General features: G+C 41.9%; 4 protein-coding genes across 14 annotated transcripts in view; 2 read left to right on the top strand and 2 right to left on the bottom strand.

Moving 5' to 3' along the window:
- The window catches only part of LOC122840362 (nck-associated protein 5-like), a 40,496-nt gene extending 35,406 nt beyond the window's left edge, over nt 1-5,090 (top strand). For 7 of the 9 annotated variants that reach the window (XM_044132698.1, XM_044132699.1, XM_044132692.1 and 4 more), the window contains one exon: nt 613-5,090. In XM_044132698.1, coding sequence (XP_043988633.1) covers nt 613-621 — 9 coding nt within the window. In that variant the 3' untranslated portion in view covers nt 622-5,090. The remainder of the gene's footprint in view (nt 1-612) is intronic. The other 2 variants (XR_006372218.1, XR_006372219.1) reach the window with 1 other exon arrangement.
- A 93-nt stretch (nt 5,091-5,183) lies between these two features.
- LOC122840367 (ly6/PLAUR domain-containing protein 1-like) lies at nt 5,184-10,045 on the top strand. 2 transcript variants are annotated; one of them, XM_044132706.1, is made up of 5 exons: nt 5,184-5,320; nt 5,462-5,739; nt 5,812-5,940; nt 7,413-7,541; nt 8,798-10,045. In XM_044132706.1, exons 2-5 carry the CDS (start codon nt 5,691-5,693, stop codon nt 9,028-9,030), a joined length of 540 nt encoding a protein of 179 aa, XP_043988641.1. In that variant the 5' UTR covers nt 5,184-5,320; nt 5,462-5,690; the 3' UTR covers nt 9,031-10,045. The 2 variants fall into 2 exon arrangements, with proteins under 2 accessions (XP_043988641.1, XP_043988642.1); XM_044132707.1 differs by lacking the exon at nt 5,812-5,940.
- A 1,647-nt stretch (nt 10,046-11,692) lies between these two features.
- Nucleotides 11,693-17,972, bottom strand: gpr39 (G protein-coupled receptor 39). Its single transcript, XM_044132258.1, has 2 exons — nt 16,857-17,972; nt 11,693-13,531 (listed from the first exon to the last, which is right to left on the bottom strand). The coding sequence occupies exons 1-2, from the start codon at nt 17,623-17,625 to the stop codon at nt 13,071-13,073; spliced, it is 1,230 nt and encodes a 409-aa protein (XP_043988193.1). The 5' UTR covers nt 17,626-17,972; the 3' UTR covers nt 11,693-13,070.
- A 1,465-nt stretch (nt 17,973-19,437) lies between these two features.
- LOC122840083 (solute carrier family 35 member F5-like) lies at nt 19,438-27,159 on the bottom strand. 2 transcript variants are annotated; one of them, XM_044132219.1, is made up of 15 exons: nt 26,926-27,159; nt 26,101-26,272; nt 25,853-26,002; nt 25,627-25,689; nt 25,453-25,534; nt 24,317-24,507; nt 23,893-23,974; nt 23,718-23,805; nt 23,567-23,631; nt 23,388-23,492; nt 21,801-21,960; nt 21,644-21,734; nt 21,423-21,577; nt 20,435-20,503; nt 19,438-20,275 (listed from the first exon to the last, which is right to left on the bottom strand). In XM_044132219.1, exons 2-14 carry the CDS (start codon nt 26,233-26,235, stop codon nt 20,449-20,451), a joined length of 1,422 nt encoding a protein of 473 aa, XP_043988154.1. In that variant the 5' UTR covers nt 26,236-26,272; nt 26,926-27,159; the 3' UTR covers nt 19,438-20,275; nt 20,435-20,448. The 2 variants fall into 2 exon arrangements, with proteins under 2 accessions (XP_043988154.1, XP_043988153.1); XM_044132218.1 differs by having other exon boundaries at nt 26,101-26,242; nt 26,926-27,107.
- Between the last annotated feature and the right edge of the window lie 44 nt (nt 27,160-27,203).

Below are 27,203 nucleotides of genomic sequence, written 5' to 3'. Positions count from 1 at the left end.
TGTAATTCTGACTCATCATAAGAACGTTGTGGAAATCTTTAGTTGTAATTTTGGTCTGTGGCCCTTCAGAAGATGAATTATGTTATTTGGATCTATGAAAAGCAGAAATCTTAACCTTTCAACAGGATGGTTAATGTTTTTGATTTTATTCAAAACTCATTTTTATATATTTGGAATGTAATTCTAGATAGTCGGACTGAGCTGATTTTATGTCAAACGGCTTGCCGTAGCGCGGTTGTAGCTAAATGTGAGTTTCTGAAGCCGTTTTTTTCAGGGCTGCTGTCTCTTTAAGAGGACTCTGCTCTGTTTACGGCGGGCGGCCATCTTTGTGTTTTCATTCTGATTGACTCGCTGCCTTCGACACTCTGGACTATTTTTGTTTGGTTATTTAAGGCTGGGATGAAAATGATGCAACATCTTTTCAATGCAAAGCAAAACATCCTGATGTAACTTCAGGATGATGAAATAAAAAATCACAAACTATCCTGCATCATTTCTGGAGCTGAACTGATCCGAGTCTTTTAGATACTTTTAATATGATCCGGTTCTTTTCCTACTGGATTCATGTTTACACACGTTGACCCGTCGTTTGTCCTCCATGTTTTACTGCAGAGATCCTGAAGCTGGAAGATCCGCTGCAGGAAACCCTCACCTTAAAGATGCAGCGTCGGCCAATCAGGATGCAGGACAACGCAGCGTCGGCCAATCAGGATGCAGGACAACGCAGCGTCGGCCAATCAGGATGCAGGACGACGCAGCGTCGGCCAATCAGGATGCAGGACGCTCTGTTTCCTGTTCTCAGCTCTGCATCTGGCTGTGAAGATGAATCCTAAAGCTCTCCTTCAAAGCGTTCTGGTCTAGTCAAATCCTCTTCATCACGCTGAGGACGAAGTGGCAGCTAGCGGCTTTCTAATGTAGCATTGTGTAAATAAACAGCAGAGGGTTCGTTCATATCATTAACTTCAGAATCAGATTTCAGCTGGTTTCCTTTTTCTTTCCAGCTAAAAACTGTTAATGTCGCAGCAGATGCTGCAGCTTCCTGCTCACCTGCCAGGTAGGAACTCACGTTTACGTCAAACTGAATGTTCTCCAGTTTCCTGTCCTAAAACCAGTAGCATTTCACTGCTTGTTCCCAGTGATCAGGCTAACTAGCATTAGCAATACAAGCGTCTCACTATTTTAGACCTTCAGGAACTGAAGGAGCCGCTTTCTAACGGATGCTACCTGATTTATTGTGATATAAACAATAATCAATTATTACGCTTCAAACTTATTTCTTGTCATCCTGGAATAATAAAACCTCATATTCTGCTGAAGAGAAAAATAAAGAAACAAATAAGTAAAATTCTGTGGGAAAATTAGCATTAGCATGCTAATGTTAGCATCAGCTAACTACTCTTTTCTGTGTTTATATTTTCTGTTTATATTTGATTGCAGATCATTTTTTGCACAATTTGAACTAATTTCATGGTTTCACCATGAAGGCCATGAATCCACTTTATTTTTTTGTTAAATAAAAAAGAAAAAGTTAGCATTGACGATAGCATGCTAACAATGGCACATCTTATTTATTTTGATAAAATGTTGCAACTGATCAATCAATAAAATCTATAAATGATTCATCTGACATGCCAGCTGATAATAACAAACTTCTCACTGGTTCAGACATCCAGGAACAAATTTAGCAATATTTCTACCAGATGCTATCATTACTGTTAGCGGCGCAGATAAATCATTTATTACTGGAATGTTTAAAACTTTAAAATTTCTTAGATGATTTCTGAACAATAATCTCTTAAATTCTGCAAAACAAACGGATAAAAATACAAACTGCTGAAATTATTCTGTTAATGCATCTTAAAAAATTAGCATACTAACGTTAGCATTAGCATGCTAACATTGAGGCTAATTTTTCTTTTCTGTGCTTGTCATGTTTCTGGTTACATTGTTTCATTTTTTGTACTGTTTGAACTTATTTCCTGGTTTGATTATCGATCAACTTTATTTAATATGAAAGAAGATTAGCTTGCTAACATTAGCATTAGCACACACACTTATTTATTTTGATAAAAACTTTAGACACATGTTCAAACAAATCAAACAGTAAAATCTATAAATTATTTATCTTGCATAAATTCAATTAAATTCACCTTAGCTGGAAAAATTAGCTTTAATATTTTGTGAAAGTTTACAGAAGATTTATATTTACATAAAAAGCTGCAGAATCGTCCAACAATAACATCCAAATGAAACTTTTACTGGATAAGAACTTTTATTATCAGAATGAGTTTTGAAATCAGAACTGAATCATTTCCTCTCATGAAGCTGAGTGATCAGGAAGCACAGGAAGTGGTTCTGCTACTTCCTGTACTCCTTTGTTTCTTCTTCTTGGGTTTTTAGCTCAAGGTTACGACGACCTTCAGCTGTCAGGGATGAAAAATATTCTGATGAAAATCTGGAGGATAAAAATTCAGATGTTTTCAAACACAGAGGCTAAACAGCAGAAATGGATCTGAGGGGATTATTGGTTATTGACTATTGATTATTGAAGTGATGTTCTGCTGAGGCTGATGAGTTGTCAGTATCCGACTGTTCAGATTCCTGCCATCTTAAAATAACTTTCATGTAAATATTGTTTAATGAACCATCTTCAGTTTTTATCCTTCATGTTTTAAAATCACTGCAGGTTTCAACAATAGAAGTTCTGAAATATTATCAGTTTAACGTTAACGATGCAATACCTGATCAAAAACTGTTTAAATCCCTAACAGAAAAATGTAATCATGTTATTTGGTCAAACGTTTATTGTATTTAACAACATTGCTGATTTAATTTCTTAATTCATATAAAAAAAAGAAAACATCATCAGTAAAAAGGTGTAAATATTATGTTTACAAAATTAAACATGAACAGAAATATGACTTAAACAAAATCCTGCAAATATTTAATCTTCATGCTACAGACATTTAGCAGCATCTGGTCTGAAACCTCCATGAGGAACCGGCCAATCGGAACCCGATCCCGACCCGGTTCTCCGGTTCTCCTCCGGGTCCTGAAACCTGGAATCGAGTTTTTACACAAACCGATTTCAGAGTTGTTTCAAGATGGCCGACGGGTAAGATACTGGCTCCTCAGACCCGCTCTGCAGACCTCTGAACTGTCCCTTTGAGACAGGACTTCAGGACTCATTTCCTGTTTCCGTGACGATATGAATCTAATTTGTGATGTAAATGCTGAATTCCTGGACGATGTGAATATTTTGCTGTTTAAACTTTTCCTCTCCTGCATGTTTCACCGACCCAAACCATCCAGCGGAGGAACCGTTTCCACGCTGCGCACGGCGATGATGTCATCACTACTCCACAGTGATGACATCATCGCTTCACAGTGATGACATCAGCAGGACGGTTGGTTAGGAGTCTTTTTGCTCAGGGAATTGAACCACTAACCTTCTGATAGATGCTGTGGATTCGCTCAGACATGGAAACAGATCCAGGATCTTCCGACTCCCTGGAACAACCAATCGATTTAATCGAATGGTTTTTAATGTTTGGGTGTTTCTTCTTCTTGGGTTTCTGGTTGCAGCTGAGCCACATATCAGAGCCATTTCCTGCTGGAACATTTAAAGTCACGGCGCTCCGTCACGTTGCCCGCTCTGGCCCGCTCCAGTTGATCACTCGCTGCATGTTTTAATGTTTCAGCTGATCCTCCCAGTTAAAAGTCCCGATCCGGTTCCCCTCTTTAAACTCTGGATGATTTTTTAAAAATCTTTTTTTTCCAGTCCAACATTAAGAATCATTCAGATGTGAAGAATGAATCAGTTTTATGGTGAAAAACACCAGATGACTCAGCAGATCACCGGCTTTAAATCGGCTGCCAGTAAATAATTTACTGTTATTTTGATTATTTTCTTAAACTCCTCAAATGAAGCAATTTGAAGGTAAACAACAAAAACTTTTGCTAAAAAAGTTAAAAAGAATCGATTTAAAAGTGTTTTGTTCAGAGGCCACATCAAAGGTGACCTACTGCTAATGCGCTAATAGCATATTGTTTTTGCTCTTTTGTTAGCTTTGAAAACATTTAGCGCACTTAGCTTCTCCTGAATGAACTTCTCCAGATAAATTCTGAACGATAATTATTCGACTGGTTGGTAAATTTCAGTTGGATAAAGTCGAATGTTGGAACAAAGTTAACAAGCGAAACTCAACAACTAGAAAACTGTAACCAGGAATGAAATGTCTTTCAAAGAATCACTTCCTGAAGCGCAAACCGTTCAGGAAGTGCCACAAAATGAACTAGCGCCCTCATGTTACTGTTGGCATTGTTGAAATGAGCATGTTAGCATTAGCTTCCACTGAATAATGTGTTGATGTTGATTCAGCGTTAGTGGAACCCATGTTTCCAATTATTGCTCTACGGTTAGCATAGCTAGCTCTTCAGCATAGCTAGCTCTTCAGCTAGCGGCCCCCACCACTGCATCTCAGTGTTATTTAGAATCACGTTTTATTTGGAATTGGAATTAAAGCATTTTTAATTGTGCTTTATGGTACCAGTTAATATTTATCTACTTTATGTAAAAAAACAACGTAAATATGAATCATCTTTCTGGAATAAAGTCCAGTAGATCTGATCTATAATCAGTTTTTGCTAGCTAGCCGTCTGGATTGAAACCGTTAATAAATGTTAAATTAATGATTTAAATCAGATCTTCAGGCAAAGCAAAGCTGACTTTTGTTCATGAAACGTAAAGAGACCAGAATCGGATCGGGACTTTTCAAAGTAAAATAAGTTCTGTGTAGAACCCGTAGCGTAGGCGTCGGGTCGGATCAGGCGCTGGTTCTGATCCGGGCGGATGCAGCATGATGAAAACAGCGCCTGTATTTTTCTAACATTTACTCAGACGTCTGTCAGTCAGCACTGAAGAGTGTTTGAACATTTATTGCACATACTGTCTCTCACAATATGCAGTGTTTGTTTTTCTGAATCCAATAATTGCAGTGATGTTTTCGTGTAACGGTCACCGTAGCAACCTCAGACTGGTAATCTTTGTTTTATGTCCAAAAAACAGAAATAAATTATTTCAGTACTTCTGCCTGACTGGTCGAATTGTTTGGACTGTAAAACAGAACCGGTTGATTCACAGATCTATGTTTCCAGAAGCTGCTCGCAGTTTACTCCCATTTCTTTCAATGAAAAATAAAAAATTTGGATGGATGGATGGATGAACAGATGGATGAACAGATGGATGGAATTGGACTGAACTGAATTGAAAAAGATGGATTAACCTTTTGCTGCCGCCCCTGTGTGTGATGCTGCCCCGGTGAAGAGCCGTCCTGTGAATCACTGAATTATCTTTTATTTAATTATTGATTTGATTTAATCAGTTCAATCATTTCTGAGAATTTTTTTAACTTTAAAATCCAGTAAAATTTATTATATTTTTGTTTCTTTTCCTTTTCAGGCCTGAATTTAAATAAACAGCAAAAATAAATATGTAAGTGCATTAAAATCTTATTAAGGAGCAACAGCCTCACGGTTGATTGGATCATGTGGTACATGAGGCAGGCGTGCACGCGCATTTTCGCGCACCAGCCGCGGGACTCGGAGCGGCGGCAGGAGGAGGAAGAGGAGGAAGAGGAGGAAGAGGAGGAAGAGGAGCGCAGCGTGTCTCCGAGTCTCCGGCTGGCAGGATGCGGCTCCGGACCGTCTCGGTTCTGCTGATGTCCCTCCTCGGCTCAGGTACGGAACCGCAGCTTTCACCGCAACATTCCCGGAATTCCCAAACTAACTTCCCAACGCGGCGGGATGCAGGTGGAGGAACCGATCTGGACGGTGATGGATGTTTCCTGTTAGGATCCGGTCTGGTTCTGACCCGGTCCGGTTCTACTCGAACCTTTATTTCTGGTTCTGATTGTTTGTGGCTCTGCGCGCAACAACCTGGTGAGTTTAATAAGAAAATCTGCTGCAAACGAAGGAGAAAAATCTGCAGATTCCTTTTAATTTCTGAAAACTGAACGATTTAAAACAATGATGATAATAATAATAATAATAATAATAATAATAATAATAATAATAATAATAATTAATTAATTAATAACTGAAACTTCTTATTTCAAATCTCGGCAATGATTTTGATTTCCAGCAGATGGAAAAAAATATATAAAAGTGACCCAGTTGATGAGGGTTATGGACAGAGCAGCTTCTCATTATTAATCACTTGTGGTGTTGAGAAAACCCAGAAGGACCAGAAACCCAAAGGAACCAGAATCTCAAAGGAACTCCTGGTTATTTTTTCTCTCAGCTCAAAGTGAACATCCTGATCTTCTCTCTTCTCAACCGGCCAATAAAACATCAGGTTTTATTTTCAGTCAGTTCTCAGCGGCTCAGAAAAACAGAATCAGATGTGAGTTAATTAGATGAAACAAAGATGGTGACATAAATGTGTCGCGATTCTCTTCACGTTCAAACTCCAGTTCTGGTTTTGAATGAAGTGAAAAACATTTCAGACATTTTTAAATGTAACTTTGATCGGTGTTGATGTTCTGAACCGTTTTAAATGCAGTTCAGCTGCTTTCGCTTCATTTGGATCTAAACAGGCAGCGGAACAGCCTGGAGAAAAGTTCTGTGTTCAGAACCAACAGAACCTCCAGAACCTTCCCAGACCTCTCTGACCAAACTGACAACCAGATAAGAAAATTTGCTTGGCTTTTTTTTTTTTTTTGCCAATTTTTTTTTTTTTACCGAAACATTTCGCGCACTTCTCTTCAATTAAATAACTTTTTCCAGATAAATTTGTCAATTTATTATTTTATTTTTTTGTAAACTTTTAGTTGAATAAAGTTTGACATCAGTGTTGAAGTTTTGGTTCTCCGCCATAAAAAGCTCTTTAATTATTCATGTTAGTGAAGATTGTTTTGTTTAGACAAGAAACTTTATTGAGCGAAATGCAACGAAACAAGAAACCAACAACCGAGGCGTCAATTAAACAAATACAAGAAAAAAATCCCTCATGAATTATTTAGAGTTCTGATTGTGACCCACAGTGGGAGTCACGGTTAAAGTTAGAGCTTTAGCATTAGCATTGACTAAACATACTGTTACTGTAGCGCGTTAGCATTAGCTTCTGCTAAACAGTATGCTGGTATAGCTCTTTAGCATTAGCAGAACTAATGTTTATGTTTAGTTCCTCAGGGTTAGCATAACTAGCTCTTTAGTTAGCATGATCACCACTGGCAGCCATGTTATTGATCAGAGATCTGTCTCTCCGCCGTCCTGCTGGGTTTTAGCTTTTAGCTACAGAAAGTTTTGGAGTTCTGTTTCCGTTGCTCTGCTCCTGCTTCCTCCTGGCGGTTGGGTCCTGGTTTCCTGACTGAAAAGGGACTGCAGTGTGTGTGTTTGTGTGTGTGCTGCAGGCCTGGCCCTCCAGATCCAGTGCTACCAGTGTGAGATGACGGATGACTGCGCCGCGCCCGAGTTCATCGTCAACTGCACCGTCAACGTTCAGGACATGTGCCAGAAGGAGGTGCTGGTGAATGAAGACGGTGAGTTAGAGCGAAGCGTGGTGGCTGGCGTTAGCTTAGAGCTAACTGCTTAGTTTGGTACCAAGATATTTAATTAGCAAGCTAACTATTTAGTTTACAACATTTTTAATTTGTTAAAGTGAATAGTTTGTACATCGTTAGTTGCTAACTATTTAGATAAATGGAGGCAAATACTTAGCTTGGTTACTAAATATTTAGATAGTATGCTAAAAACATATCATGCTAACTAAATGTTTAGTCTGTAGCTGAGCAGTTTAGGTCTAAGGACAACGGATCCTTAACCCGACCTGGTCGGGTTAAGGACGTTTCTGATCAGGAAGTTTCTGATATGGGCGCTTCCCCAGGGCGGCATTAGAGTGGGGACAGATGCCCCCAAAAATATTGTATCTCATCTGTCAGGAGGCACATTTGCTGGTTTTCTTCCATCTAAAAGCCAAGAAGAGTTTGTTTACAGAGAAATTTAATACCTGAAGTATATTTTCAGGATGTGTTGCTTCCATTCTGATCGGGATTCAAACGTTTTAGTTTATGAGACGCTGAAGAGATGCTTTAACCGCCGCATTGCTCAGGAGAGGAACACATGAGTTTCATAACATTCTGTAGAGAGAGGAACTAATCTGTGATTAGGATTGTGTGTAGTTGTGTTTTAACTCTTGTTTTTCAATAAAATAATTTGTGCAGGAGCTTAAAATCAGTGTATGGAAGGCCAAAATGGACAAAATTGTAAAATAAATATTCAAAATGAATTAAAAATTCATTAAATGTTTAGAGAATTTAATGCATCATTAATTTGTTACACATGTCATAAAATCCTCAAAATCTAACTTATTATAGCTGATAAATTCAATGTGTATTAATGATTTAATTGTTCCTCTTCCTGTAACGTTAGCATAAAGTTAGCTAAAGTCAGATGTTAAGATTTAAGCTAAATATTTAATTTAAAGCTGAGCATTTAGTTTTAAACTAAAAATTGGTTTGAAAACAATTTGTTGAGCTTATTTAGCTTACTAACTAACTAATTTAGAAACCTAACTATAACAAGATAAATAATTAGTTTGAAAGCTAAATATTTATCTCACATATATTTAGTTTGGATCTGTGACATTTATAAATGTATGAATAACCTGGTGAAAATGACTGAAAATCATTTTCTCCTCTTACAGGTTAAATAAACCAAATTATTGCCGTTATTTTTTTATTGTTTCCACACGGCGCCCCCTAGCGGCCCAGCCTGTAATTGTCTCTGTCTTCTCCAGGGATCCTGTACAGGAAGTCGTGCGCCTCCTCCTCCGCCTGCCTCATCTCCTCCTCCGGCTACCAGCAGTTCTGCACCGGGAAGCTCCACTCCGTCTGCATCAGCTGCTGCAGCACGCCGCTCTGCAACGGGCCCCGCCAGAAGAGGCGGCCCCTGCCGTCGTCCGGCGCGGCCCCCGTTGGGCCCCCGCTCCTCATGTTGGTCCTCCTCCTGCTGGACTCCATCCTCTGCTGACAGAGACTCTCTGGGTCTGGAGGATCTTGATTTCATCCTGATTGTCTGAAAACCAGAGCAGGAAACAGGAAACAGGAAACAGGAAGTTACTTTAGAGCACCATTTCCACTGTCAGGACAGAGTTAGCATGCTAACAGCTCGCTAGTAAACGGGTAGAAATAAACAGAATAGATCAGTTATCACAGTGAAACAACAGATTTTACACCAATTAAAGGAGCATTTCATATTTTATTAAATGTTTGTTTCTCTGAACGTTTTCCGGGTTCCATCACTTCACCAGAACCGACACGATGCCGAGCTGAACGGGCCGCAGGTTCTGGATCCGTTGGCTTCCAGCCAGAGGCCTCCCTACAAAATGTCTGAGTTTTTTCTGCATAATTAAGCCCTTTGTCTTTTCACTCCTTTTTATTTCAGGTTATTTGTTTTTCTGAGTCATTTTCTGTTGATGTGACCAGAAAACCCCAAAATAAAACTCAACTAAGAAGAGCAATAATTCAACGGACTTTTCTCAAGAATTAAAAAAAAAATCTGATTTTCCCAAACTAACTATAACTGAGTAAATGTGGACCTCAGGAAGAGTTTGTGAATTTCATTAGTTTTATCTATGTTTACTTCATTTATTAATCTGTACCTAATATTAGTTGACCGTTTATAAAATAGATTGTTTTTCTAGTTGTGGATAAATTTTAATGCTGATTCCTTATGAATTGTAACAACCAGGACAGAAAGCGGTGAAAGTGGAAAAATTTATCCATATTTATCTTCTGCTGTGGATTAAACTGATATTTGGAGGGATTCTTCTGCAGCAGCAGGTTCTCCGGTCGGGGCTGCAGCTCTAATGAAGCAGCAGACCCGCAGCTGGAACTTCGGCCGCCATGTTGGCGCCTCTGGGCCACACAGAACCACCGAGCTCCTCACTGAGGCTCCGCTTCTGGGATCAATGACTCTGACACAAAGCAAACAACCAGAGGAGAAGAAAACAGCTGTTTCTTCCAGCTGCACTTTGACTAATCCAGGTGAGACACACGGAGCTGAAGTTGGTTTCTGATTGGAGCTGAAGTTGGTTTCTGATTGGAGCTTCCGATTCAGGAAATGGCTAAAGGGCGATTCCACCTAATTATTCACTACATTCCGCATCTTTAATTAACCCTAGAATAAAAACTACAACACCTAGACTCTTCAAACCTGGACTGGATTATTCTGCTCCATAAGCAGAATATTTTGGAAGGACTGGAACTGGACCGGACCAGTCCAATCCGGTCCGGTCCAGTCCGGTCCGGTTCAGTCCTCTCTGTCCCTCGATCCCCCTTCAGATCGAGAAACTTTTAGGACGTTCTCTGCTAGCATCACGAAGGATTTGCTCAAAGTCTTCGTCTGATTCGTCGATTCCTTCTGTCACTGCAGAGCGCTAAGCTAACAGCTGGATCGTCAACAAACTTCCCTTTACACATGAATTATTGTTTGTTTGTTATTGTTCGTTGGCCTTTGTTTTGCTAGTAGCAGCAGCTTGCTCTGAGGGTGTCTCATTTCCATTTAAGGACACGGTACCAAAACAAATTGCACTCAGGTCAGAGGTCAAAGATGAGCCTGAAGAGCCAAACATCAGAAAACCAGACCGAAGTTCAGCTTTAAATAGGCCACAACTGGAGGATTCAGATGGGAAAAGAACCAGTTAAAAACATGACATGGTCCCTTTAAGGATAGTCACATATTTTATATTTAGATGAGGAGGAAATCTGAACAGCTGCTGCTGGGAAACAAGAAGGTTGAGTTTTCCAGTTTTCAGCTGAAACGGGTCGGTTCTGTTTCATCAGTAATTATTCTTATTATATCTGAATCAGAATTATGCATTAAATCAATTTTTAGAGTTTCTGAAGGCGTTGCTTGAAGCAGCAGCGTGTTGTCGCGTCAGGCCAACATGGCCGCCGTTCTCATCCGTGTTGGAGCTCGGTGGAGGATACTGATGACTCTCCAGTTGATCATTGATCCCCGCAGGAGCGGCAAATTACCGCCGAGTCAGCACAGATCGCTCTGCACCACATGTTACTGATAAATCCATATTATTAATCTGAGTTCAGCACCGTCGTCATGCCAACGGGAGCAAACAGAACCGCGGTTCCGCTGCTGGAGGAAAACCAGAACGTGGACTAATTAGACTGAGTTAAAGCTGAGAAATGAATATATAGAGAAACGAATGGAGATGAATTTTTCAAAGTCATGTTTTAACCATGTTATTTATTATTCATAAAAATCGCAGTTTCAAACTAAATATTTAGCTATATGCTAATTCAGTGGAAGTGGATTGTCAAAATAAAAGCTGGGTCTTCATAACTTTCTGCTCCTGTAGATCCATCGATAAATATTTAACCCTTAAAACTGATTTTACTTTATTTTATAATCTAAATAAATGTAAATGTTGGTCAAAAAAAGAGAAAAAGAAACAACAATAAGGAAGTTTACAAAGGCAGCTTTTATTTTGATAGTTCACTTCCAATTATTGAATTAGCATATTCATGAACTGAACCTCCTATAACAGCCAAATTAACTTAAATTATTCAGTTCCAGTTAAACTTTAAAAATATCTCCCAATAATCTTTGGTGTCAACTTCAGTTTGATTTAAAGTATTTATTAAAAATCAAAGTCATCTGTAAGCAGGTAAATATTTATTTATCTTTAAGCTAAAATAAGTTTAAAGCGTTGGTGAGATCTGGACAGGAAACAGAAGAGGGGAAGGAAATCGATGTGACGCCCCGCAGAGTAAATAATCCAGCAGCCATTGGATCGATGAAGAGAAAACACGATGAAGATGAACCTCCTCATCATCATCACGAGTCTCAGAGCCGAATCGGTTCTGTTTGTTTCTGGATGAAAAGCAAAACGAGTTCAGGATGTGGGATGATTAATCACAGGAAGTCTGATTTAATGACTTCCTGTCTGAGTTTGTCAGGATGAGCCATTAAAGCAGCATAAATCTCCTGTAAATCCCAGATGAAAATTATTCATGCTGGAAATAATCTCATCGGTTTAGTGGAGATTTTCTGGATGATAGATCCTGGTGTTGATGGAAGAAACACCAAACCGTCTTCTTCTTCTGTGGTTTTCCTCCTTCCTGGCGTTCCTTAAATCTCAAACCTGACAGATAAAACTAAAATTAAACTTTATAAGATTATTTCACTTCAACTGGGTCAAAGTTCTCCAAACTAATCAGATTTTATTAATAAATGAAAAACATTCAGTTTGTTTTTTAAATTTCTTTTTTTCTCAGTTATAAAAACAGATTTTATATCAACTCTCATCTGAAAATTCTTCCTGTTTTCAGTTTTAATCCAGCAGATTTAATTCATTCAGGTCTAATCCAGACTAAATCCTGGTTACCATGGCAACAAAAATATGGGATGTAACTGTGGTGAAGCTGATTTTATGACAGCAGCTTGCCATACAGACACAGGCAGGGGGCCCCCAGGGCCGGCCCTCAGAGACAGGCAGCCGGGGGCCGCGGGACCCTGCAGACTGCAGTGGAGAGGATTTAACTAGGCCAATCAGGAAGTCAGAAAGTCAAGGAGACAAATGAAAATAATTTAGGTGACAATTTAAGTTATTAAAGATGATTACTGTCATAATTTGGAAAATATGAACTATTAGAAAATATTTAACTGAAGTTTCTGTAAACTTGAGCTGCAGATTGTAGAAAAACTCAACAGATTCAAAGCGTCATTTTTTATTAAAACAAGAAAGCAAAGGCCTGCATGTGGAAAAGTAAGTACACCCACTGACCCAGCAGCAGTCTCTCTGCAGAGCCCAACATGCCTTTGACTAGGCCGTTCCTGAAGCCTGACTCTTCCAGCCGTTCTGCTGCAGATTTGGACCCGGCTGGACGCCCTCAGCATCACCACTGCGCCACCGTGTTGGAGGGTTTTCTGCTGAATTTGTCCAAACGTTCAGAAGTTTTGGAAATTATCTTTTTTTTTCAGGAACTCGTCAAAACATGAAACTGTCTTATCGCCGTGACGACGAGGCTTCATGATGCCGGGGCGGCGTTTCAGATTTCTGTCTCGGTTCCGGTTTCCGGTCTGGTCAGGCTGACGGCCACCGGGCAGCCGGACGGCGCCAAGTCTCTCTGGAAGGTGGCGAAGGTGGGCGGCGCCCTCTGCTGGTCGCTGCCGCTCCTCCGGCCGAAACGCAGCGACTTCCAGAGCAGCGGCTGCAGCGAGCGCGCGGAGGAGGCGCGAGGCGGCGGCGCGGCGCAGCGGTTAGCGTGCTGGACGGTCAGGCGGCAGCGCAGCACCTGCAGGAACACCTGGCGGAAGTGACGAGACGACAGGTTGTAGAGGAACGGGTTGAGCACGGAGCTGAGGTAGAAGCAGGCGTCGGCCACCAGGTGGAGCCACGCGTAGGTCCAAAAATACGACAGAGACCAGGAAGACTTCGGGACGGCCGCCGTCATCAGGCGCCGCAGCTGGTTGGGAAACCAGCAGAGAGTCAGGGAGCCGACGATCAGACCTGCAGGGGGAGGCAACACGACAACATGGCAACATGACAACATGGCAACATGACAACAAAACAGACAAAAGCAAATAAAAACAAATCAATCAACAATCAATAAACCAGAAATCTAAAATAAACCAAGAACAAATTTGAACAAAATTAAAGGTAATAATTTTGTTCCAATAAAGAATAAACAGCTCCAACAAACAAAAAATATTAATAATATTCTTAGAATATTATAGTATGGCTCCAAAGACAAGTAATCAGATTAGTTACCATGACGATTGTGATGTCATCAGGTGAACCGTCCAATCACTGATCAGATGAATCATCACTTTCTCCAATTAAACAGATCAAAACTATTTTTCCTAGAAAATTTCCAATTTTTCAAACTCAGAAATTTAATTATTTTCTCTTGAAAATTTTGGAGATTAATTTTAAAATTGTGAGTTTTATTCTTACAAATGTTTGACTTTTTAAACTCATAATTTTTTTTTTAAGATTAATCTCAAAATTTCAGAGTTTTTGTAGCAAATTTTTTAAGATTAATCTTTAAAGTTTTGGCTAAAATTTGATCAGGATTAATTTCTTCATTTAGTGGGATGCCGTAAATGTTCATAATAAAAAACCGACTCATATTTCCTCCATGAGAAACACATAATATGAGCCTTCATCAATATTTATGTGAGCATCAATATTCTAGTGTTGGTTATTGGAGTTGCTCTGGCGACCAGCAGCATCAGCAGCCAGGCGGTTTGATGAGCGACCCGGCGGCTCGGAGAATCCGCCAACAGAACTTCCTCTGCAACAGGAAGCAGCAGCTGGCGCTAGCCGCTGGATTAGCATCGCTGGAGGCTTCTAATAAACAGAGGAAACGGTAATAAAGTTTGAATCAGAGACTGGTGGATGCAGATTTTTGTTTGCAGTAAACACAACGGATCTGATGCTGCGGCGCCGGATTAGAGCAGCTGGTTTTCTACAAAATATGCAAAGAAGCGCTGAGAGGAAGAATGAGACTCTTAACTAATATTGAATCAGTTAGAAACAGAAAATGATCTCCACCATCATTTGAGGAGCTAATTTTTAACTTAATGATTGTGAATTCCTCCAGAAAAATGAATTTAGGGGAAGATAAGTGAGTTAAATGTTTTTAACACTAACATTAGCTCCACAATTATTACAGGAGAAAAGTTTCACAATTCACCCAGAAAACTCATTTAGGAGAAGCTACATGTGCTAAACGTTAGCCAGAACACTTAAATTAGCTGCAGGATAATTTAAGGTGCTAATATTTAGCTTGACGCTTTTGAATTTGTCCAGAAAACTTAAAGTGAAGGAAGAGTTGTGAACTAAATGTTTTCAAAGTTAGCAGAAACACAAAAATTAGCTCTACTATAACTGGAGAAGCTTAGTTTTAGCTTAACATTGTAGAATTTATCCAGAAATATTTGTCTAGGGGAAGCTAACCCTGCTAGCATTTCCAAAGATGGAAAGAATCCTGAAGCTTTAAGCTAAAGATTAGCTTTTTTTTAGTTATGAATTCGCAGAAGTTAGCCCACCACTATTAGCATCATTTTCCATAAAGTCCCTTCATGACATTCTCTGCTCTTTGCGAGTGTTTACATATGAATGTAATTAATATGACTGTAAATCTGAGGGGATTCATGTAATTGAAGGAATAATGATGATTATTTGTAACTCCAGGATATTTCAGATTTCTAGAAGCTGCCAGTTCAGTGACTCAGCTTCATCTGCTCGGTATTTACTCCATGTTTTCATTGTTGCTGTGAGCTCAGTGAAACCAGACGGCTGTTCGGCGCTTCGTTTCCTGTTTTCCTTTCAGCATCGGCTCACATCTCGTCTCGGAGCTGATCTGGCCGCTGCCCAGCCGACCGACACAAAGCTCCGCTCACAGGAGTCCCTGCGCTCGTCCACTTCGCTGCTCACAGCCTCTTTATCCTGCAGATTCTCTTATTAATATTTGATCTGACTTGACAAACCCTTGGAAGTCTCTGAACACCTGACTGCATCTGAAAAATATTCCGTCTTTGTCTGATCTTTTATCTTTCTGTTTAATCCTCAGAAGGATTCGTGGCTTAGTTTAAAACTTTGTCATGTCGCTGTTGGACTCATTCTGACCCAGAACGACTGGAGCGGTTTGGGCGAAACTCGATTAACAACGAGACCAATGACTGGATTTCTGATCAGCCACATCCAATCATCATCACTGATGTCAGACGGCAGATGAAGTGGCAACTCAAAGACAACCAATGAAGATCAGCAGACGACTCTTAACTCTGTTTCGACATCTGATGGAGTTTCATGAGGGTTACTTTCTGGATTATCTAGAAAATGTTGAGCACAGACGTTCCAGTGTCCTGTTGGAACTAAAGGAGCGCAGCCTCAGTCTGAACGCTCTACTTCCCCAAAATGGGCCCCATCAGTGCAGGAGCATCACGTTGTCCTCCAAACACGACGAGACTGCAAGACATGGATCAACCCAAACACTGAACCCTTAGGATTCACACCTGTCCAGTCCGTCTGCCTAGTCAAAGTCCGGTTCAGTTGGTGAGGTGTAGATGCTAATCGACCTCTGACCTCTGGTCTTCCAAACCTCCGTCTAGGTTCAGTTTAAATGTGAACGCCAAGCGGACCAGAAACCGCTCCAAAAGCAGGAAGTGGACTACAGCGCAGGGCATTCTGGGTAAATCCAACCAAAGCTAATGTGTTAGCCTAGCGCTAGCAGCAGAAATGTCTCCTGGTCTTCAGCCAAAGACTAAAGAGAAATCCTCCAACACTAAAATCTGACGCCTCCATCTTGTTTCCATCTGGTGAAGAAGGAAGTTGCTCTCAGTGTCTTCAGAGGTTTTTGTGTGGTTTCCTTCAGTGGTTGTTGGTGCAGCGCCCCCACAGGCCAGGAGGGGAACAGGTTGGTTTGGGTCAGATTTGGTTGGAGTTCTGGTTCCAGTAGAACCATCAGGAGTCTTTCTGTACTCAACCATTGGTACCAGCTGGACTTTGGGTTCCTGCTCCCCTGTGTAGGACTTTCTTCTCATCAGACACAGCTGAGGTTGGAGTCTGATGATGGAGTATGGATTTCTCCAGAGGTAACCATCCAATGAGATGAAGGAATGAGGCCAGCAGGTTTGAAGCCAGACCCGCTGATCCATCGGAGACTCTGACGCCCATAAGACACTAATATAATATTTCTCTCTTTAGTCACTTCTCCTTATGGCAGAAAGTGAACTTCCCACTTCTGAAGTCAAACAGTTGGGAAACCATAAACCGTAATGATTCATCTGACACTGTTGATGATCTGAATCTGAAATCAGTAACTTACCCAGAAAAATGATGGTTTGCTTCCGAGCCGCCTTGGTGGTTTCGCTCTCGTGTTTTTTGAGCCTTTCGGTCCCGTTGATGCCGTCGTCCATGGATCCCAGCGGCTTCTTCAGCACCAGGATCATCGCCCGGCACATGAAGGCCACGGAGATCAGCACGATCATGTAGAGGACAAACGCCCCGAAGATGCTAGCTCTGTACATCACCCAGTGCTCCTTCAGGTTGGTGCAGAAACTCAGTTCCTGTCGGTGCGGAATGTGTCCCTGCGTTCCCGTGGCGATCAACAACGGCAAGGCAATAAGAACGGACACAACCCAGGCAAAGGTGATCAGAACCGAGGTCCGTTTGGCGCTCAGCGCCTTGTAGCGGAACGGGTGGCAGATGGCGACGTAGCGCTCAAAGCTGAGCGTGGCCACGTTGAGGATGGTGGCGTAGCTGCACGCCTCAAACAGGAAGTTGTAGATCTTGCAGGACGTGTTGCCGGAAGTGGATCCGAAGGGGAACCAGATGGCGCTGTAGAGCTCCACCGGCATGCCGATGAGGAGCACCAGCAGGTCGGAGCTGGCCAGGCTCACCATGTGGTCCGTCACGTTCTTCTGCAGGTAGCCGTTTCGCCTCAGCACCTGCGTCACCCTGATGGTCACTGAATTACCCACAATGCCTGCAACCAGCATGAGCGTGTAGAGGACGGTCATGAAGATCTTGACGGAATAAGTGGGCTCCAGTTTGCTCCAGTCTATTCCCCCATCGGTGTTGTTGCTCTCGCTCATGATAGCGGAGTGGTGACGTAAGATTTGTTGCAGGTATTGATTAGCTTATCAGCTCTCCGGTCACAGTCCCTCTGGACGGAACCAACGGGTCAAAACCACTGAAACCGAAGACGGGTTCCCGCAAAATAATCCCAACTCGCCAAGAAGTTTATCAGTCAGTTTTAAACTCAGATCTCAAAAAGACCCTCGGTTTAAATAAATGAAAACTCTGCTGGACTTTCTGTGGTTCTGGTTCTGGTTCTGGTTCTGCGTTCCCGGTCCGGTTCGTCTGTGAATGGATGAATGAGTCCTGAATTCCCCTTAAAGCCGTGTCTTTGTTGTTTCTGGTTCCGGCTCGGTGTGAGACCAGCGTTTCCTCCCTCAGGCCGGTTAAACATTAAACACTTCCAGGCTTATCAGCGTTAATGGGTCTGTGTTTACATCAGCGCCGAATCTCAGCTTTTCTCAGACTTCCCAAATGAGAGAAAACATCTGCCGGAAGATTCACACTACCTCAAACTTTTAATAAGTAACTTCTAACATATTTAAACCTTATTTATTAACTCTTAGCAGCATTTCACTTCAGACTGGAATGAAATCTGCTGCTTTACACAAAAGATGAGCATATTGAATAAATAACATCAGGTCGCTTATAAAACACAGAGAAATGTCCATAAATAATGTCCCACCATCAGAACTCTGGTCCAGTTCAATCTGGAAAACATGCTGTAGCTGCATGCTAGCTGTCAATCAATCAATCAATCAATCAATTTTATTTATAAAGCACCCTCCATGCTAACAGCAGCTCGAAATGCTGTACAGATCAACATAACAAACAGACTGAGCAGAAATGATTCTGTTACAGTCGGGTCTGGATCCGACTCTTAAAGACAGAAACATTTCCTGCAGCCCTCAGGTTCTCTGGCACTCATGGTTTTACGCCTTTATATCATTTAGTTATGATGATTTTTCTGCTTACAGTTAATAAGAACACTAATATTCAAACACTAATAAACAAAGTTTGAACGTTCAGGTGAAGTTTGAGCCATAAAATCAGTTTTCCATAATAACTGAGACTGAAACAAACTGGCTCTAAGCCTCCATCGCTGGGGGGTATTACTCAAAGGTCAAAGGTGACTCTGCTTTCCTAGCAGTGAGCTATGACATATTTAGTTGATTTATCATCTTATTACGGTGCGGAAGTGTTTGAACATTGCTGATAATGAGATCCCAGAAAAGGGAAGACAAATATTAGAGTGGATGTCAGTTTGGTGATAAAGAACAGAGCAGGAACTGAAAGCAGAAAACCAGAGTTTATATTAAACCCTTCCAGCAGACTCGCATCTAGTGATGTGTCGGTCGTGAACGATCCGGCTCTAAGAGCCGGCTCTTTGAAGTGAACTATTGGAACCGGCTCCACATTGGGAGCCGTTTTAGGATCCTATTTGGGAGCCGGGTTTTTTTCTACAGTTTATCACTTTCTCTCCGCCTCCCTGTCGTTGTGTTTGTGCTCTGCAAGTGCCAGAACCGACAGTTTTTCCCAACATCGGTTTTTTTTTGTCCTGCGGTGCCTCGCTGCCCCCCCTGCCTCTTCTCCTCCCCTGTTTAGTCAGGAACTGTGTGACTGCGCCCCCTAGAGGCCGGGATGAAGAGACATCCGGGAAAACCAGGAAGTGACTTAAGAATCAGCCTTATTTCCAAAACAAAACACACCTCACTCTGAATTTTAGAAAGATCTGTTTTAATAGTGCACTGAAGTATGAAAACAGTTTTGAAAAATAAAATGAATTATTCACGAGTTGGTTGATAAAGGGGCGATTATTATTAATAATATAACGTTTTAAGCCTTTTTTATTTAGATTGTACAACATCTTCAAAACAAGACAGAGAACCTGAGAAAGAAAAATCCCACCCATGATTTCACAAGCACCATTATAAAAGATAAACATTAATGTTCTTTAAAATCTTCTCAGCTGAAATCACCACAGAAGAAAAAAAAAAAGAGAAAGTGCAACGAACAAAAACCAACCAAGAAGCAAAAACATTGCACATTTAACCGGACGAACCGAGAAGAATCGGCTTTTCTCCTGCTGAGGAAGAGTTCACAGGAAGGGACGATGAAGAAGAAGGAGAAGAAGAAGAAAGAGAAGAAGAAGAAGAAGAAGAAGTGCTTTGTTTGAGGACAGAAATCCCAGCAGACGGGAAGCAGCGGCTGGTTTTCAGCTTCACTCAGTAGAAATCTGTAGTGATTGATAAATAAACGTGTTTCTTCGCCTGAAACAGGTTTCTGCTCTTATCTCCATTAAACGGAGGTCAAAGGTGAATCCATCCAGGTGAAATTAGTGTTCTGGTCCAGAGTGACGCAGCGGTTCCCCGTCACGTTTAGTTCTTTAGTGGTTCTGAGCTGCAGTTTGTCCTCAGGTCCAAATCAGCTGTTCTGGTTTCATTCGCCTCAAACGAAGAAAATAAGTTGAATTTAACTGGATGTTTGATTTTAAACTGATTTTTGAAAACAGCAGCACTAAGTAGAGCTGACTCAGCAGAACGACGATCCAACCCTGAACCGGTTCGACAAAACCAGAACCAACAGTTAAAGATCAGGCTGGATGGATGACAGGCACAGGTTCAACACCCAGGAGGCTTCCAGCCTGTTGGCTCAGCGGCTCCACAGCTGCAAGAGAAGAAAAACTCATCATAGATCCGTTCATCATAGATCCGTTCATCAGGAACGTTTAACTCTCTAACTCAACATGTCACCTTATTCATCCTGAAATGGAAATATAAACTGCTGATGGTTGATAAACGTGAAGTTTAGGAATCAGAATCTCACCTTCAGGAGGACGATCACTCATCAACCGAGTGCAGAGGAATAAGGCTTTCAGTCTGTTCGTCTGACAGTCTGAGGAGGAAGAGGCACATCATCATCATCATCATGGCTAACAGTCTTAAGATCCTCACAAATATATCAATCACTGATTTCTCTCCATATTTGGTTTTTAACACATAAAAGCCTGCAGCTCCTTTAATGTGTTTTGATTAACTTTGAAGTGAATTGTTAATTTCTCCAACAATGGAGGCCGACTCTCCAGCCATTAGCGGCTTCAGCACTTCCAGCGGCCGCTGCGTCACATTACCATGGCAACGGCGTCTAACATCAAGGAGAGGAAACACGATTCATCCTTTCATCTGGAAAACGTCCAGAGGAATGTCTGAGCCAATCAGCTTCCATTATTACAGTGATGATGTCAGAACGTCATCACAGCGTCTGCTACTCAACCAGGAAATGACTCCTAAAAAAAGTTAAAGAACTGCTGTGACCAGAACCCGGTTTCGACCAGAACCTGCAGATGTTCTCGGCGTTCTGTCGGCTCTATAAAATGTATGAGTTGTGCCTCGACGGTGTTTGCACAGCTGAATGGTTGCCATGGATTTCTACAACATGATGGGAAGATCAAAAACGTAAATTTTAAATAGTACTGCTGCTTTAATGGGAGTTGGTCCTCTCTACTGGCGGCCCGGCTGGTCAGCAGGAGTTAGTCCCTCCATGATGCATTCTGAGTTCAGAATCTTCTCAATTTATTGTCTGTTTGTGTTTTTTCAGCTTTTCCAAAGAAATTATCGGCATATTGAAATATTTTGACAGTGCGGGGCTGCCGTACCTCTGCGCTCGGTGCTTCCTGATCATATTTTTGACCGTGTGGGGCTGCCGTACCTCTGCGCTCGGTGCTTCCTGATCATATTTTTGACCGTGTGGGGCTGCCGTACCTCTGTGCTCTGTGCTTCCTGATCATATTTTTGACCATGTGGGGCTGCCGTACCTCTGTGCTCGGTGCTTCCTGAACATAAAGGTGTAGAGGCGGCGCAGCGCCAGCAGCACTGGGTCCCAGTTGTTGTAGTGACAGAGCAGCGCGGCAATGAAGAAGGAGAGGAAGACGGGGACGGCTCCAGCAAAGAACAGCCAGGAGAAACGGACCTGCAGAGGAATCAGAGTTAGATCGGAGCATGGAGAAGAGTCAGGGGTCAGAGGTCAGGGGTCGACCTTCTGCAGGCAGATGTCTGCCAGGATGGAGAGCGGGATGGTGAGGCTGAGAGCCAGAGTCCCGATCAGAGACGACGTCAGGAAGCAGCCCCTGCAGAGGAAAACACGTCACTCATCCCGACTCGGTCCGAACGCACTCTGACCTCTGACCTCTCACCAGAGCCACAGGAACTCAGACAAGACGGTTCCGATCAGGCCGTTGATCAGGATATAGGTCCAGACCAGCTGGCTGGGGAGCTCAAAGGCCTCGAAGCCGGAGAAATGGAGCAGCAGGAAACCGGGCCAGAGCAGCAGCAGGTTGAAGAGGCCCACAAATCCTGAAACACGCACACACACAAATATATAAATATATATATTTATACATTTCAGGAAATTTTTTTTGTTCATCAGAACATACAAAAATTAATTCATTACTCAACCAAATCTATTTCCAGGTATTAAATGATATTATTATGCATTTTACAGGCACATAGTGAGATTTTATAGCACAATCAAGTAACTACCTGAAGTTGTTATGAAATTGCTACATATATCTAATATGAGTTAAGAGAAATTTGACTTTGTAATTTAAGGCTGTGAAATTGGGCCTCTGTCTCTTTAAGAGGCTTCTGCTCTTTCTTAAGCTCCGCCTTCAAGTTTCTGGCATTACATTTTTTATTAATTTTGCTAACTGGGTGCTTTACTTTTAATAAGGCAAGAGTGCAAACGCATTTCTCAGGTTTGGATTCACAATAATTGACATCCAATTCAAGTACTAAAAAAATTGACTTTGTTTAATTATTAAAATATTATGTCTTGATTATTGTTGAGTTAGTATAATTATTTTATTTTTTTTACTTAAATATTTAACTTTGGTCCCCAAGTCCTGAATCTGTTGCTGTTAATTTAATTTTAATTAGTAAAAGTAATTTGTAAGAGTTGGGCCCCAAACTGTCAGGAGCCCAGGGCCCAGCTCCTCCTATATCCGGTCCTGGATTTAAAAAAAACAACAAACTTTCAAGTTGGGGAGCCCAAAGTGTCCTGGAGGACTGGCTCTGGTACCAACAACCTTTTCAGCAGGTCAATGTTCTTGTTAGGCCTCCAAAGATCCATCACTGGGCGTTAAATCAGGGAGAGACCAAACCACTTTGGGCTGCCCTGCTTTAAAGGATTTTCTTTAGGCTTTGTTGTTTCTTTAAGCTAATTCCCAAAGAGCTGCTAACCTAGCGTACCATAGCCGTAGGGCTGGGTAATAAAACAATAACATTATACATCGCCATGGACACATGAGCAATATCAATAGATGATACATCTGATTTATTCAGTTCAATATATAGAATATTCACTGAGCTCCAATACAGAACCGCACAGCATTCTGGGAAATGTAGGCACACAAAAAACTTTAGCCACTAAGCTAGCTGGGTGGCATCAACTAACTCACTCGCTCTTTGGTTACCTAGCAACACCTGCTGGGTAACAAACAGTTTAAATTCCCCCCAACTTCAGTTGCCTAGCAACGATCTGTATATAAAAAACGAGTTGGAGAGAAAACAGGAAACCAGTGTGGCAGAATTGTATATATTTATAACAAAAAACTATGACATGATATGAAATATATCATATATCTTATACATTTTCAGCCATTTTGTCCAGTCCTAAGTAGCTGATGAGCTGAAGGAAGATGAGTGGATTTCATGTGTTAAAACCTGAAATCAGTGATAAAAGTTCAGTGGAAGAAAAAGGGTTAAATAAAGAAGCGGCGTACCAAAGAACATTGGGATGTCGAGCTTATCCTCGCGGTCCACTCTCCTCTTGATGAGGACGACGTAAACGGCGTACAGCATGGCCCCCGCCAGCGACCACAGAGAGCCTGCAGGACGCTAACGGTTAGCCACAACTAGCTAAACGCTTCCACCAACGGAGGAACAGTAGATCTGACGTTACCTACAACTCCTTTCTCATCAGGGCTGTCCATGCTGGACAGACTCACCAGAGCGACTCCTCCCATGCTGAAACACAGGAAAACCAACAGTAACAACATTTATCATTAAAACAACTCTTAGCTAGCACCTGGAAAGCTAAAGCACCAGCTCACCTGAGAGCCACGGCCAACAGTTTGGACAACGTGAACCGGTCGCTGCTGTTACTGGGGAAGATGGCTGCCAAGATGAGCGTAAAGAGGCCTGAAGAGGGAAATGACATCACAGAAGGTTTCAGTTAACGTAACTCAGCTAAACTTCAGTATCAGATGCAGAGGAAGAGAGAACGACCTGAGGTGGAGGACAGGATGTGGACGATGGCCACCTGCGTGTCCGACAGAGCTTCCTGGTAGGAAAGGTTAGCCAGGAACCACTGGAGGTCAGAGGAGGAAGGGACCAGTTAAAAATGAAACCTGTTCTAAATATGATCCAGTTTAGAAAATAACCTTTAAGCCAGTCAGTTAGTGTAGCTAACTAAAAAGCTAGCTGAGCTAAACATAAAGGACTTAACCTAAACATTAACACTGCTACATTGGTATTTAGCAGGAGCTAAAGCTAAATTGCTTAAATTCATCCATAATACCCAGTTTGTTTATTTTATTTGCTCAATAAAGTTTCTTGTGCCCTAAACGTTTTGAAGTTATCAGAACATTACAGTTCTGAACATTAAAGGCGAGCCGTTAGCTCCTCTGTGTGGAGGACCAGTTTTTCTCACCACAAAGCAGAAGAAGAAGCTGATTTTAGCCACATCGGTGATAGTTAGCTTCCCCACTGTGCGCAGCAGGGCCTCATGGTCCTTGGTGGCCGGGTAGGACATACGGGACAGCTTGGCCTCCAGAGCCTGGGTGGACGGCAGCTGACGCACCTCCATGATGTTGCTGAAACGAACTCGCTGCTTTTTGGAGGCTGGGGGGGGGCAAACAGGATTCACTTAAACACCTCCAAACAGGAAATACATCATCAAACTTAAACCAAAGACGTATGGGTCAGAACTAGGAGCTTCACTGATGCTAACAGGCTACACAGACCTGCAGGTGTTAACATCAGAGGCTGTGTTAGCATCAGCGGCTGTGTTAGCATCAGGAGCAATGTTAGCATCAGAGGCTTTGTTAGCATCAGGAGCTATGTTAGCATCAGGAGCAATGTTAGCATCAGGAGCTATGTTAGCATCAGGAGCTATGTTAGCATCAGGAGCTATGTTAGCATCAGAAGCTTTGTTAGCATCAGGAGCTATGTTAGAATCAGAGGCTGTGTTAGCATCAGGAGCTATGTTATAGCATCAGAGGCTGTTATTTTTAACTTTTTAATTTATTTTTTTTAAAGGTTTTATTGGCTCTAGTGGCCTGTATTTGATAGTTAATTGACAGGAAAGTGGGTAATGAGAGAAGGAGGAAGACATGTGGCAAAGGTCGCCAGGCCGGGAATCGAACCTGCAACGGCCGCGCCGAGGACTAAGGCCTCCTTATGCGGGTTGTGCTGAACCCCTGAGCCACCACAGTACATCCCAACTTTTTTATCTTTTAATTTAGTTTTTAAAATGTTATCATGATTTTACTTATTTATGCATTTTAATTCATTTTCAAAATATTATACATGTATAATTTTACATATCCTGTACTATATACTATATTATATATTTTATTTTTCTACATTAATTCCTAAAATTATTTTAAATTTTTTATCATCTTGCAAATGATCTTGATCTCTGGAGAATGAAGGATCCAGCTGACCTTTGACCCCTGCCAGGTTGATGGTCATTGCTGGTGTTTTTCCAGCCTGCTATTGGTTCACGTCTGAAATCAGTAATGAGGTTTGAGTTTCATTTAAAGCTGAAATCAGATTTAAACTCACCGGCTTCATGGTCTGCAGGTAAACAGTCGTACGGATCAGCAGCTGCATCCTGGAACTTCATCGGGACGTAGAGCGGCTCGCTCTGCATAAACCGAACAAAGAAGAAGCTCTTTACCAGCAACAGACAGACGGAGAGCAGCATCAGAGCACCCCCTGCAGGGGGTCAGGACGCACCAAGCAGTTGTTCACAGCGCTGTCAGTGGTGCAGGGAGCAAAGTAGGCTTCAGCATCAGCAAACTGCAGCAGAAATGACAGAAAATCATTTCCTGACTCAACAAAAAGGTTAAATAGATCAAAGAATTCAGGAGAAATAACAGAAAACATGACAGGAAGCAGGTTGCAGGATCACGTATCAATAAAATCCTAAATATTTGCAGCCTAACAGAGCAGAGCGACTTACGAAGGCAGACTGGTGGCGCTTCAGGGCGCCACTGCACTGCTGCCTCCAGGGGCGCCACAGCAGGAAGCCCAACAGATAGAGAACAAACATGGAGGTCTTGGTGAAGGTGCTGAAGAACGGTTTGTTGTAGTCCTGCCGCTTGAAGATGTACTGGAGAGAAGGTCAGCAGAGAAACGCTCAGGATGGTATGTACTGGTTTACTGGTACTGTAGTGGTTTCCAGTCTGTATTTAAATTAAAGCTGGTTACCGTGGTGAGCTCAGACGAGGCCACCCAGATGACGTCCACCAGCAACAGGATCACCACCCCCAGGGCCATGCGCCGCCGCTGGGCCGCCGCGCTGCCCTGAGAGCTCATCCGGTTCATGACGAACACCCAATCCATCAGGACGCTGAACACACCCAACCATCCGATCAGAACGCTGCGCACAAACAAGCAGCCAATCAGACAATTCATGCACCCAAACAGCCAATCAGAAAGCCTCTCACAATCTATTTTATTGAGATTTTTCCATTAAGTGGGTTGAAGTCAATTCCTTTATAATCCTTCAAATAAAATCTTATAAGTGTGGCAAGTCAGATCCGAGGAGTCCATCTCGTCTCCATGTCCAGGTGGTGGACTGATCAGAGCTTTGGTAGTTGTTGTAGACGCTAACCAGGTTCAAACGGAACCAGAACCTACCTGACCTGCTGCTGATGCTGGTTGGTTTTTAAAGAACCTCTTGTCCCAGTAACAGAACATCTTCAGTTGGACTCGGATTCATGTGAACCCAGCTGGACTCTGGTACTGACCGGGTTAGCTATGGAACTAGCTGGGTTGCAGTGGACTAAACGGGACTGAATAAAAATGCGTAGCACAGTTTTCATGTTTATTTGTAATAATGTTAAAAAACAATTCACCGTTCTTCTGTTATTCGAAATAAACAACATTAAGGTCGATAAGAGGCATAAATACTCATAAAACGTCAGATGTTCAGGTTTAGGTCACAGTTTAGCCAAATGTTTATCAAGCTAAGCGCTAACAAGCTCGATTAAAGTATCCGACTAAAAATGCGATAAAATCCATTTTTCTTACCTGAATGTTTAACCTCGTCATTTAATTTGACACATTATCTAACTGTCATTTCACTGCGTACAGCAAGATGACTTATATTACTGGTTTTACTGGGAAACTGGAGCCACTTCACTGGTTGTAAACATTAGCATTTCCTCCTCTCAGTAATTGACTAGCAGAGTCGCTGGCGGCGCAAAGTCTTCTGGGAAATGTATTCCTAAAATGTGACGTTACGAAAACTAGAAACTAGAACAGGTTTCTTATTAACATTAAGACTTTGCTTTATAGATAAAATTGTC

Source organism: Gambusia affinis, linkage group LG11 (genome assembly GCF_019740435.1).
Source record: "Gambusia affinis linkage group LG11, SWU_Gaff_1.0, whole genome shotgun sequence".
Lineage (NCBI taxonomy): Eukaryota > Metazoa > Chordata > Actinopteri > Cyprinodontiformes > Poeciliidae > Gambusia > Gambusia affinis.
This window is presented reverse-complemented; position numbering and strand designations above follow the sequence as displayed.

Bases quoted from the DNA above. Each gene is read 5' to 3' on its own strand.
- LOC122840083 (XM_044132219.1), bottom strand. From the start codon at position 26,235: ATGGATTGGGTGTTCGTCATGAACCGGATGAGCTCTCAGGGCAGCGCG. The intron at 25,535-25,626 runs GTGCGTCCTGAC...CGGTTTATGCAG, and splicing joins GCGCTGTGAACAACTGCTTG to AGCGAGCCGCTCTACGTCCC. The intron at 21,735-21,800 runs GTGAGAGGTCAG...TTTCCTCTGCAG, and splicing joins TCTGAGTTCCTGTGGCTCTG to GGGCTGCTTCCTGACGTCGT.
- LOC122840367 (XM_044132706.1), top strand. From the start codon at position 5,691: ATGCGGCTCCGGACCGTCTCGGTTCTGCTGATGTCCCTCCTCGGCTCA. The intron at 5,740-5,811 runs GTACGGAACCGC...GGCGGGATGCAG, and splicing joins GATGTCCCTCCTCGGCTCAG to GTGGAGGAACCGATCTGGAC. The intron at 7,542-8,797 runs GTGAGTTAGAGC...TGTCTTCTCCAG, and splicing joins GGTGCTGGTGAATGAAGACG to GGATCCTGTACAGGAAGTCG.
- gpr39 (XM_044132258.1), bottom strand. From the start codon at position 17,625: ATGAGCGAGAGCAACAACACCGATGGGGGAATAGACTGGAGCAAACTG. The intron at 13,532-16,856 runs GTAAGTTACTGA...CTCCCCCTGCAG, and splicing joins GCAAACCATCATTTTTCTGG to GTCTGATCGTCGGCTCCCTG.